Source organism: Geotrypetes seraphini, chromosome 1, assembly GCF_902459505.1.
Source record: "Geotrypetes seraphini chromosome 1, aGeoSer1.1, whole genome shotgun sequence".
Classification (NCBI taxonomy): domain Eukaryota; kingdom Metazoa; phylum Chordata; class Amphibia; order Gymnophiona; family Dermophiidae; genus Geotrypetes; species Geotrypetes seraphini.
This window is the reverse complement of record NC_047084.1, coordinates 149,088,334-149,101,805: the sequence shown is the minus strand read 5'-3', so window position 1 is coordinate 149,101,805 and position 13,472 is coordinate 149,088,334. Positions and strand designations below refer to the sequence as shown.

The window sequence follows — 13,472 nt, the reverse complement described above, 5'->3', positions numbered from 1 at the left end:
ATTCAGTGGGGAAATCCTGAAAACCCGACTGGATTGCGGCCCTCGAGGACCGACTTTGACATCCCTGCTCTAGAGGCATGCTAAGTGCAAACTACATAAGGAGAGCACTGTGCACAGCTGCTATTATGGAATGTTGCTACTCCTTGGGTTTTAGCCAGGTACTAGGGACCTAGATTGGCCACCATGAGACCAGGCTAGTTGGCTTGATGGACCATTGGTCTGACCAGTATGGCTGTTCTTATGCTCTTTGCCAAGTAAGGACAATCAAGCCATTGTAACATCACTGATGAGGTTGGCTCTGAGGCATTATGACATCACAATCTCAGCTCTGGAATGTTGCTCTCATTGGGGTTCCGGAATCTTGCTCTTCTGTGAGATGCTGGAATGTTGCTACTCCTTGGGCTTTGGGCAGGTACTAGGGACCTGGATTGGTACTAGGGACCTGGATTGGTCTCACCCAGTATGGCTGTTCTTATCCTCTTATGTGTGCCAAGTAAGGACAGTGAAGCCATTGTAACATCACTGATGAGGTTGGCTCTGAGACACTGTGGAATGAGGCATTATGACATCACAATCTCAGCTCTGGAATGTTGCTCTCATTGGGGTTCCGGAATCTTGCTCTTCTTTAGGATTCTGAATGGAATGTTGCTACTCTTTGGATTTTGGCCAGGTACTAGGGACCTGGATTGGCCACCGAAAGAACGGGCTACTGGGCTTGATGGACCACTGACCTGACCCAGTAAGGCTGTTCTTATGTTCTTATATACGAGTGTAAGTCGGCATTTATGCATCTAGCTTTAGGCATGAGCAATTATGCCAGCTCAAAGGCTGGCGTGAATGCTCATGCCTAACTGTGCACAGCTTGGTGTGTAAATGCAGGAGACCTGCCTGTGCGTCTTCCAGGTTCACACCCCACTTGAAGTTGCACATTCTGGAATTCGACTACACAACTTATAGAATACCAGCTAAGGGCAGCTACGCGTGTAATCAGTGGCGTAGTAAGGGTGAGCGGCACCCGTCCCTTGCCCCCCAGCCACGCCCGCACATCCCCTTCCCCCGTACCTTTTCTAACTTCTGTGGCATGGCCGGCATACCCACGTCTGCGTCGGCTCGCCCTTTGACATCACTTCCTGGGCACAGGTCCCGGAAGTGACATCAGAGAGAGCGTTGATGCCGATGTGGGCAGCAAATTCACGCCAGGGAAGTAAAATAGGTATGGGGAAAGGCAAGGAGCTTGGGGGGGGCACCCTTAGGAAGGCTGCGCCCAGGATGGACTGCCACCCCTTACTATGCCACTGCGTGTAACTACTAATTGCTGCTAATTAACACCAATTAATGACAAGTATAGCCTATTAACAATTAATGGCTCATAAATTAAATTATGTGCGCTACTGATCTGTAATTTCTGTGCCGGTCGCAAATTTGGACACACAATGTTTTGTAATTAGGGGGAGATTGAAGGAATTAGTGCACTAGTGCGAGTTATTGTCAGAGCCTGTTTTATAAAGGCACTTGTGTTGCTTTTTAATTTAAAAGAAAAAAAAAAAAATAGATGCTTCCTTTCACATCTTACACTGCGCCTTTGCTAAAAAAAAAAATAACCCTCAAAAAGTCTAACTTTTTGATCGTAGCCCATATATTGTACTTTCCCCTTTGGTTTTATCTGGATGAAGACTTGCCCATCTGTTATTTGAATGCTTTGGTTCCCCCATTGATTTTAGATACAAAGAGCAATTTTATGGTCCAGTTATCCAAAATTTATACACGATCTAGCTGAAAGGGTGAAATTGTCTGTAACATGGGCAAGGAGAATTAACATAGTTAGAAGGAATGATTTTTAAAATCCCATTCAGGTACTTTATATTGAACGCTCTATTAATTTCCGACAAGATAAAGTAGATTTGTAGAATTAGTCTCTTATTGACAATACTTTAAATATAGTTGGCAGCCTGAAGGTCCTTGAATAAGTCCTTGGAAGACTTTGAGGCAAAATACTGCCACTTCAGTATTCAAAGACTTCAGCGGATCCAGAACACTGCGGCTAGGTTGATCTTCGCCAAAAGCAAATTCGATCATGTTTCCCACTTCTGTCAAAACTTCACTGGCTTCCAGTGATTTCTAGGATTCACTATAAATGTATCCGCCTAATATTCAAGATCCTACATGGCATTCTTCCTCCCCTAATTCCACTATTCTGGAATTCTTCGAGACCGGACATTACCAGATCTGCCCACAAACTCAAACTATCTTTCCCCTCGTTAAAAGGCGTCATGTATGCAGATAAATTAGGGAAATCCCTTGTCTTCAAATTCACTGAGCTTTGGAATAACCTCCCTGCCCCGCTGCGGAACCTAGGCTCATTCCAATTATTCCGAAAACATCTGAAAACCTGGCTTTTCTCCAAAACATAAAGCTATCTATTTAAAATGTAAAGCTAGCTATCCTCTTCATAACCTCTAATTTCTTATTATGTCCTTTCCTCATTTATTGAATTACCTGTAAACCGTGTCGAGCTCCATCTTTATTTAGATGATGCGGTATAGAAACTTAAGGTTTAGTTTAGTTTAGTGTATATAGTTTAAAGTAGGTCTAGCATAGAACAATAAGTCCAATAGACCTTTCATAGTCAGGGAGGGCAATTCTTTAAGAGGGTGTCAATAAATGTGCTAATTTAGAGATTATTCTATGAAGAAACATAGGCCGGATTCTATAAACGGCGTCCCAATTGTAGGCAGCCAATTGCTACCTAACCAGCCAATCGAGACGCAAGAAAAACCTCCTGAGGCAGGCCATCTACTTTGGAGGCACCCCCGGGAGCCTAGGGAGGCGCGCAAGCCCGTCTAAGCTCGCCTAAGGCTAGGCGTTGGCGTGGTTTGGCCAGGAAGTAGCCTTAGGCGGACCATTTGAACTACCCGGTTGCCCAACACAAAGACGACCCTAGGGTAGATATGGCCTGGAATAACTTCAGTACACCATCCTGGCAACAAATATTACGCAAAATATGCCGTTTCCTACTGTAGATTAGACTGCTGCTCCCCAAACATTATGAAAGTCGCTCCAATCTCTTTCAAAGCCAAGTTATACAACTGGCTCTCCTCTCTCTTACTAACCGGTACTTTCCCTGAGGATCTAGGCCAGATTTTGATCACCCCAATCGTAAAAAACCCTAGAGAATCTACCAAACTGAAATCTAATTATAGACCAATTGCGAGCACTCCCCTATTCGTCAAGCTAATGGAAGGACTGATCAACCAGGATCTAGTAATGTATCTGAACAAATTTAGCATATTGCATGACAATCGAAACTGTCATGGCATCACTACTAGACTTCCTCCATACCTTATTCAGTCAGGGTACAAGTGCTCTTATTGTGCAACTAGACCTAAGCAGTGCCTTCGATCTAGTTGACCATGCTATTCTAATTACCTGTCTGGAGTCAATTGGTTTTTCAGGTAACATATTAAAATGGTTTCAGAGTTTTTTGAGCAAACGGTCATATCAAGTATACAGTGACAATAAAAAATCCTTTAGTTGGGTTAACTCTTGCGGAGTCCCGCAGGGCTCTCCTCTTTCTCCCACATTGTTCAACATCTACCTTGCCTCATTGGGGAATTTACTACAAAGCTTAAAGGTTAAATTTTATATCTATGCTGACGATATCACCATTGTTATTCCCCTTACTACTCTGACCTCCGAGACAAAGATTCATCTATCATCCATTCTAAAGGAAATCGAACGATGGATGACCGATTTCAAATTGAAGCTCAACACCGACAAAACTAAATTTTTCCTGGCAAGCCCTAATGACAAAATCAAAGACTCTTCGATCTCCTTGAATGGTCAGAACTTCCCTATTGACCACTCCATTAAAATCCTGGGACTCACCCTGGACCGCCACCTCACTCTAAATGCTCACACAGACTTACTAGTTAAAAAATGCTTTTCGGTTCTATGGAAACTCAGAACCATCAGAAAATACTTTGATGCACCATCCTTCCGCTTACTGGTTCAATCATCCATCCTTAGCTTGCTCGATTATTGCAACATTATTTACTTGGGTTCCTTCAAAAAACCCATTCTAAGACTCAGAGTCATTCAAAATTCGGCAGTTCGACTGATCTTTAGGCTGAAAAAATGGGAACACATAAGCCCCTACTATCAAAGACTCCATTGGCTGCCCCTAGAGGCGCGAATCCTGTTTAAGTTCGCTTGTCTATGTTATAAACCAATATTTGGTCTGGCTCCCACTTACCTGGTTTCCCACTTCAATCTGGCAAGTTATCTTAGGCCCACACGAAGAATACATCTGTTCACCTATCCGACAATAAAAGCCTGGGTGTCAGGTCAAAAGCGCGATGGGACAAAGGCGCAAGCAGACAACTGAGCGCAGCACAGAGGCACGCGCTGAAGATAAAGACTGTTTTTAGGGGCTACGACGGGGGGTGTGGGGGGAACCCCCCATTTTACTTTATACAGATCGCGCCGCGTTGTGGGGGGTTTGGGGGGTTGTAATCCCCCACATTTTACTGAAAACTTAACTTTTTCCCTGTTTTTAGGGAAAAAGTTACATTTTCACTAAAATGTGGGGGGTTACAACCCCCCAAACCCCCCACAATGCCGCTGTGATCTGTATTAAGTAAAGTGGGGGGGGGGCTCCCCAACAAAACCCCTCGTCGCAGCCCCTTAAAAACCAGTCTTTTTCTTCGGCGCGCACCTCCGTCTTGCGCTCAGTTGTCGGCGCGCGCCTTTGTCTTCCGTGTTACTGTCTATGAACCAAAAGCCTGCCACTACAAAAGATTCTTGGACAGAACTCTTGCCTTCCAGGAAGGCAAATGGAACGACTGGCTTAGTAACGTTTTCGCACACTCTTCATCCTACTTCAGTTTTAGAAAACTATTAAAAACAAGTCTGTTCAATCGATTTGTTAACTAAGAATCTACTCACCACTTCTTATTCAATCCTGTAACCCTATGAACCTTTTAGCTTTCATATTCTTTATTATGTAAGATTGTATTGCTGACTTTGATTGGAACCTCTTGCTATAAACCGCCTCGAACTTACATGGCTTTGGCAGTATATAAGTATAAAATTATTATTATGTGCCTCTCTAGGCCAGCGGGAGACACATACAATGTAGGTCAGCAAAGTGCTGGCCTATATTGTAAGTAGACGCGGCCGCTGAGCTTATCGCAGCAAGGGATCTCCCTACTGCGATAAGTTTTGCGGCCACGGCCATCCATCCCCCCCCCCCCCAAACGATCGCGGCAGAAGGGATGCCCAGTCCCTCCTGCTCGGCACCCCCCTCCGGTAGATCGCGCAGCAGGAGGGATGCCTAATCCCTCATGCCAGAAATCCCCCCCCCACACCCGTAGATCACGTGACAGTGGACAGTATATTTCCTTATATCGGGTTGCAAAAGTTACGCTCAGCAACACAATGTAACCTGGCGATTTTGTCAAGAAAACAGCTGAACCTGCAGGCGGTGAGAGTGGCGGCATTTTCATGTTGGATGCCTTTAAGAAACTGTTGAAAAGACATCTGATCTGTTGTATGAAATGCACAATATGAGATGTTGGTCGGTGAATTTTGAGTTGTGTTGGGCAGCTTGAGATTGATTCTTGGTATTGGAAAAGTGATTGTATTGCTATTATTGTCAGGCTGGCATTTTATTTTGATTTTATGCTGAATATGATGTATATTGCTGTTGTTTTTTTTGTAAGATGTCTGAAATGTCTGTGAAGTATTATTATGTGCGTGCTGTTATACTCCGCCGTGAAAAAGGCGGATTGTAAATAAACAAACCATAAACCATAATATACAGCCTCATGCTATGCTACATAATTAAATAAGAATCCTTATTTCATGATGAATATCTTTTGGTCTATAATGTATTTTAAATAGAAAACTATTTTTAGGTAGATTTTTCCTCAAAAAAACATTTTATTAAAAAAAAATCTGATTTAAATTTAAAAAAAAAAAAATCAATTTTTAAAATTTTGTTTTAAATCATTGATTTATATCCACCCTGAGAACAAGCATACTATAAGAATAACATGTGGCTGGAATGTTGTCTCTTATGAGGTGTCAGGTCAAAAGCGCGCCGGGACAAAGGCGCGCGCAGACAATTGAGTGCAGTGTGGAGGTGTGCGCCGCAGAAAATTCCTGTTTTTACGGCTCCGATGGGGAGGGCGTGGGGGGGAAACCCCCCACTTTACTTAATAGAGATTGCGCCGCGTTGTGGGGGGTTGTAACCCCCCACGTTTTACTGAAAACTTCACTTTTTCCCTGTTTTTAGGGAAAAAGTTAAGTTTACAGTAAAATGTGGAGGGTTACAACCCCCCATACCCCCCACAACGCCGGCACGATCTCTATTAAGTAAACTGGGGGGGGGCTCCCCAACAAAACCCCAGGTCGGAGCCCCTAAAAACTGTAATTTTCTTCGGCGCGCACCTCCGTCTTGTGCTCAGTTGTCGGCGCGCGCCTTTGTCTTTCGCGGGGTTGTCTATGAACCCTCTTATGCACGTGTGAACAAACGTACGCATAGAAATGACTAGAATACCGGCATTTAAGTACAGTGGTGCCTCGCATAACGAACGCCTCGCACAACGAACGCTGCACACAACGAACTTCATGTCTTGATTCACACAACGAACTTCGTTTCACACAACGAACTTCACACAACGAACTTCGTTTCACACAACGAACTTCGTTTCACACAACGAACTTCGTTTCACACAACGAAGTCGCCCGAGCTGCCGATGTATTGCATCCTTCCGCGCAGGCAGTCGTTAGTCACTGCGCTTAACTGCCCTCTCTCACTGTATACAGTCGTCCTTTTAAGATAAACTCAATATTTTTTATATATCATGGCTTCTAAAAAAAGCAGGAAGGTGATTTCTGTTGAAATGAAACGGGAAATAATTAGAAGGAGTGAATGTGGGGTAAAACAGTGTGACCTTTTCACCATTTTGACAAATTTATCTTTTTTTATGTCATCTTAGCATATTTTATGCTGCAGAACGAATTATTTTTTTTAACATGTATTGTTATGGGAAAACGCGTTTCACATAACGAACTTTTCGCATAACAAACTTGCTCCTGGAACGAATTAAGTTCGTTGTGTGAGGCACCACTGTATGTATATTTAAATTGGGAAGGCTCCTTGTAGCATTAAACTCATGCTTTTGCTAGGTTCTGCTACAGAAAATGAGCTAGGCCTTCTGTCTCATATGGACTGTGTCAAGTGCCTACTGGCTCAATTTTACATATGTAGTGTCTTGGGCTCCGTTACTGAAGTGCTTTTCTCATCTGCGATTCCTCAGAAGCACTGACCAAGCTCACTCATGGGTTCTCTGTGTTTCTACACCAGGCCAGACCGTGTCTATTGCACAGTCCTGGCGCTCCAGAGCTGCGTTTGGTAGCAGGAGCCATCTTTTGTTGGTTCATCTCTCAGCTTGAATGTAATTTATTGGATGGCATTTCTGACAGGTGGTGCCTTATAGTTTATTACTTTTTCTGTTAAATGGCTGAGTGAAATGCAATAACTCTCATAATGTAAACGGGTTGAATCACCCGCGTTGAGAAACGGTTGCATTCAGATATGGTAATGTTACAGGAGACACACCAAGATGTGGATAATGGTATGGTTCTGCCTTCCTTGTAATTCTTAAATAAATGCCTTAAAATAAAAATTAAAAAAAGGTAAAGATAGAATTGAATTGCATCACTTACTAATACAGGTGGTTTTTTTTTTGAAGGGACTAATGAGAGCTCACAAAGGGGTGGCCAGACAAGATTTATCTAACGTCTGCAACCGTGAGCACTTGAAGTCTCTTTTCACCCCTGGGCTACGGATATTGGCAATAGAATTACAAGGAAGACAGAACCATACGATTATCCATATCTTGGCGTGTTTAATAGTCTATGACAGATATTTAAGAGAAGGATTTCTATAATGTTACAGGAGACTCGTTAAACTCAGTATCAGGGATTATACCACTCATGTTTCTTTGCTTGCAATAAGCAAAAAAGACCGAGTTTCCATATTTTTAAAGCATCCCTACCGGTACAGATGACTAAATCTCCATCTGACGAACATAGTAGGTGGGTATTGGTGTGTTTCATGAAACATCAGGTAACATATACTTTTCTTCATATCTACATCCCTGGTTGTAGGTTTTCTTGACTTTGTTAGAGAAACTTACTTAAATTTATTAAATAATATGAACATAAGAATAGCCACACTGGGTCAGAACTATGGTCCGTCTAGCCCAGTTTCCAGCGTGGCCAATCCTGGTCACAAGTACCTGGCAGAACCCCAAATAGCAGCAACATTCCTGAATCCCAAATAGCAAGATTCCAAGCTCCTGATCCAGGACAAACAGTGATTTCTCCTTTTTCTGTCTCAATAGCAGACTGTGGACTTTTCCTCCAGGAACTTGTCTAAACCTTTCACCTTGCACAGGCGTAAATGTGTATGCCTAATTTACATGTGTACTGGTGTATCCTACAGATTTCATACAAACACTGTCCCATCCAAAATATGTCCCCGGGAATGCTTGCAAATAGATTATATAAAATTAGGCACACTTTTTTTCTATGCAAACACATGTGGTCGACAGTTTCATAAATGCCTTATCTGGAATGTGAAACAGGCTGCACTGTGGTGCGTTCAAAGTTTTGCAAAAATCTCCTATACTTGTTCTCTCTGGGGCCAAAATTCAGACTGCGCAGCCTGGCTGCTTCTCGCAGTTATCGGCGAGCCCGGATATTCAGTGCTGGGGCTGTATCCGGCCACCAGCATTGAATTTCAGGGTTAAAATCAGCTGCCGAAGACTTAGATGGCCAAGCCGATATTCATGCCAAAGTTATGCCTGTTTTTTAGATGGGTCTGTCTGGCTAATCCGCTGAGCAGGATATTTACTAGGAGACAGACAGCGGGAGAAAGACTGCTTGCTCCTGCTGAATATTGGTGGTTAGTCAGCTTAGCTGGCTGGGAGCTGTTCCCAGATGGCTAAATATTGTTGAATATCATAAGAACATAAGAATAGCTTTTGTGGGTCAGATCAATGGTCCATCTAGCCCATTATCCTGTCTTTGCGGAGGCCAATCCAAGTCACAAGTACCATAGTAGCAGCATTCCATGCTACCATCCCATACCTGTCTCAGTATCAGACTATGGATTTTTCCTCCAGGAACTTGTCCAAACCTTTTTTAAAACCAGCTATGTTGGTCCGTGTTTCGATAAAAGTGTTTTCCTCAGGGGTCCCTGAAGGTCCTGATACAGAAACTCGTGGATCAAAGGCTAAAAATGACTCTTGGCAAAACTCTGAACAGTCCCCGACGTTTTGGTTCCTAGGTATTACTTTTGTGGATTACTGGATTGAAAGTTTAGGGTGTCAAAGTCGGTCCTCGAGGGCCGCAATCCAGCCGGTTTGTCAGGATTTCCCCAATAAATATGCATGAGATCTATTTGCAGGCACTGCTTTCATTGTATGCAAATAGATCTCTTGCATATTCATTGGGGGAAATCCTGAAAACCTGGCTGGATTGCGACCCTCGAGGACCTCGAGGAAATAAAGCCTGCATCTTGAACATCATCTCCACAGTGTTTTTGTTTTTATCAGATTTTTTATTTCTGTGGATCATTAAGGGTCAACCTTTTGTTTGTGAACATGGGAAGATAACTTCTGTTCTCTGTCCAGGAACTAACATGTACTTCATTTTGCATATTATGAAATAGCTAAAAAGAGCTTCAGTTCTTCTCTAAAGTGCATACTGTAAAACAGCATAAGTCCATTTGGGGGGGAGGGGTCAAAGATGAACTCGGGGGACCAGGTATTCTCCCCCTCCCCCGCCGCATTAAAGCATACCCTTACTGGCAGGGTGCCAAGTCCCACCGGCTGAAGTGGTCTCCTGAGTGAATCCCTGCATGTGCCGTCTGGAATACTGTGTACAATTCTGGAATACTGTGTACAATTCTGGAGGCCGCATTATCAAAAAGATGTGCGGAGAGTTGAGTTGGTTCAGCGAATGGCCACTAGGATGGTCTCAGGACTCAAGGATCTCCCATATGAGGAACGACTGGGTAAGTTGCAGCTGTACTCACTCGAGGAACGCAGAGAGAGGGGAGACATGATCGAGACGTTCAAATATGTCAAGGACCGTATCGAGGTGGAAGAGGATCTCTTTTTTCCTTAAAGGACCCACGGCAACAAGAGGGCATCTGTTGAAAATCAGGGGTGGGAAATTTCATGGCGACACCAGAAAATATTTCTTCACCGAAAGGGTGGTTGACCGCTGGAATAATCTTCCACAACAGGTAATTGAGGCCAGCAGCGTGCCAGATTTTAAGAAAAGATGGGATTGGCATGTGGGATCTCTTCATGGAGGTAGTTAGGGGGTGGGCCATTAGGGTGGGCAGACTGGATGGGCCGAGGCCCTTTTCTGCCTTCATGTTCTATGTTTCTATTTGGCATGTGGGATCTCTTCATGGAGGTAGTTAGGGGGTGGGCCATTAGGGTGGGCAGACTGGATGGGTCGAGGCCCTTTTCTGCCGTCATGTTCTATGTTTCTATTTGGCATGTGGGATCTCTTCATGGAGGTAGTTAGGGGGTGGGCCATTAGGGTGGGCAGAGTGGATGGGCCGAGGCCCTTTTCTGCCGTCATGTTCTATGTTTCTATTTGGCATGTGGGATCTCTTCATGGAGGTAGTTAGGGGGTGGGCCATTAGGGTGGGCAGACTGGATGGGCCGAGGCCCTTTTCTGCCGTCATGTTCTATGTTTCTATTTGGCATGTGGGATCTCTTCATGGAGGTAGTTAGGGGGTGGGCCATTAGGGTGGGCAGACTGGATGGGTCGAGGCCCTTTTCTGCCGTCATGTTCTATGTTTCTATTTGGCATGTGGGATCTCTTCATGGAGGTAGTTAGGGGGTGGGCCATTAGGGTGGGCAGAGTGGATGGGCCGAGGCCCTTTTCTGCCGTCATGTTCTATGTTTCTATTTGGCATGTGGGATCTGTTCATGGAGGTAGTTAGGAGGTGGGCCATTAGGGTGGGCAGACTGGATGGGCCGAGGCCCTTTTCTGCCGTCATGTTCTATGTTTCTATTTGGCATGTGGGATCTCTTCATGGAGGTAGTTAGGGGGTGGGCCATTAGGGTGGGCAGACTGGATGGGCCGAGGCCCTTTTCTGCCGTCATGTTCTATGTTTCTATTTGGCATGTGGGATCTCTTCATGGAGGTAGTTAGGGGGTGGGCCATTAGTGTGGGCAGACTAGATGGGCCGTGGCCCTTTTCTGCCGTCATTTTCTATGTTTCTATGTTTCTAAGTTGGTGGCGCATTTCAGCGGCCAACACTTGGCATTTCCCAAGCATGCTTAGTCCAGTGGTTGAACTCAGCAACTCGGCCTGTGTGAGAGCGCTGGCATTAAATGCTACTGGGCGCGTGCAGGAGACCTCTTCAGCTGGCAGGGCTTGGCATCCTTGCCAGCCATTAAAGCAGAGGGTCAGACCTCAGAACCCCCCCTCCCCCACCCCCGCGGATATGCTACTGCTGTTAAAACTAACTTAAGTAGCAGTAAAGTAAAGCTTGGGTGTGTCTGTCCTGAACTTTCACCTTTTTCGGGACGTTTTCGGTGATTATGTAGACCCTCCCGCCACGTCTTCGACTTAAGTCTTGTAATTGCCAGGGTTCCTGCTCCCTCTCCGAGCGCTGACACAGGAACATCAGAGCAAAAAGCACTTACAAACGTACGATAATTCTTTTCCTCCTCATAGATTATTCATACATCATAATGAAGGAAAACTGGTTTTCTCTTAACATCGCAGATAACATACCCACGGCTCTTGTGATTAATTTTTGTGTAAGAGTTTGGATGTGTTTCTGAGTATTTATTCTTGTAACAAATGCATTCCGTTATCCTGCAATATTTATGTGTCACTGAGAAAGATATGGGAAGCCAAGACAGATTCGCTGAGGCCGTGAATCATTCTTGCTCCTCGTGCCAGTTAAAGCAGCAACACTGAGATTATCCACAGTCGTAATTGGTATCATATGAATGAAAGCCAGGTTTGGTTTCCTAAGAAAGGAAGTTGTACGTTTACTATTAGTAGGGTTACCAGGCGTCCCCAGATATGGCCTCCTTTTCGAGGACATGTCCGAGGGTCTGAACGGCTTTTCAAAACAGGACTTTCCATACATTTGGACTTTTCCATGTGATTTTCTATGGATTATAGTTGTAAGTTGATTTATACAAATAAAGATTGGCTACCCCAAGGTTGACGTGGTCTATCCCACTCCCCACTTGCTCTCCTGTTGTTTGACTTTTACGTGGGGGTTTCTGTCCCTTTTGTTTGGGTTCCATATGTGTATTTTATACCACATTCATTTCATATCTGAGAACAGGTCTTCCATATCTCATAGGGAGGGGAAGACATCTTATAGTGGAAATTAGCAAGTAAAATGTAATAATAATATACTGGATTGTTGGTTCAGCATTGTCTTGATAATGAATTTGACTGCTGGGCAAACTGGAAGGGCCACACAAGTCTTTTATCTGCCATCATTTACTATGGGGCTCATTTTCAAAGCACTTAGACACACAAAGTACCATAGTAGCCTAGGGAACTTTGGGCTCCTTTTACTAAGCTGCGCTAGCGGTTTTCTCGCGCGTGCTAGACGCTAACGCCACCATTGAGCTGGCATTAGTTTTTACGCGTAGCGCAGGGGTTAGTGCGCGCTAAAAATGCTAGCGCACCTCAGTAAAAGGAACCCTTTGTGTGTCTAAGTTCTTTGATACTCTGTTAACATTGCTGGCGGCCATTTTTAATTTTCTTTTGCCAACTTACCTGCTTTGTCGTGAATAAACATTGAAACAAGATGGCAGATAAAGGCCAAATGGCCCATCCAGTCTGCCCACCCACAGCATCCACTGTCTCCTCCTCTCCCTAAAGAGATCCCACGTGCCTGTCCCTTTGAAAACTGAGCTGTACAAATTATTCATAATCGTTGTTTACTGATCCATTGGAGACATTCTACATCAAAACAGCAGATTAATCCACTACACTCCAATTTAATATCTCATTCTTATGACCACAAACAATGATATTGAACTGATTAAAGCACCGAAAATTAATAATTATACCTCTCCTTTTTCCTGTTTCTTTTCTAGAGGAGCTTCCTGGGCTGCACTACCTTTAAAGTAGGGGACCTAGTGAAATCAAAGGAGCTTCGACTGACCCTCAGCCTGAGGTAGGCCTTTTGTCCTTTGGATGCCATTTTAAACGAACAGTCAGTGACATTCAGTGACAATTGCTAAACTGTGCTTGACCCTCTCTGAATTACAGTATTTCTCATGTAGGTCAGCGTAAAGTGCCTATTTCAGTTTAGTGAAAGGCCACTTATTTCAGCTAGAGCTTTCCTTTCACTGGGTTAGAAAAGTTACTGAAATAGCAGAAGCCTTTTAAGGTAACCA

General features: G+C 44.1%; 1 protein-coding gene across 5 annotated transcripts in view; it reads left to right on the top strand.

The window, feature by feature from the left end:
- The window catches only part of INPP4B (inositol polyphosphate-4-phosphatase type II B), an 812,760-nt gene that overhangs the window by 284,585 nt on the left and 514,703 nt on the right, over window positions 1-13,472 (top strand). For all 5 annotated transcript variants that reach the window (XM_033939865.1, XM_033939855.1, XM_033939874.1 and 2 more), the window contains one exon: window positions 13,170-13,249. In XM_033939865.1, coding sequence (XP_033795756.1) covers window positions 13,170-13,249 — 80 coding nt within the window. The remainder of the gene's footprint in view (window positions 1-13,169; window positions 13,250-13,472) is intronic.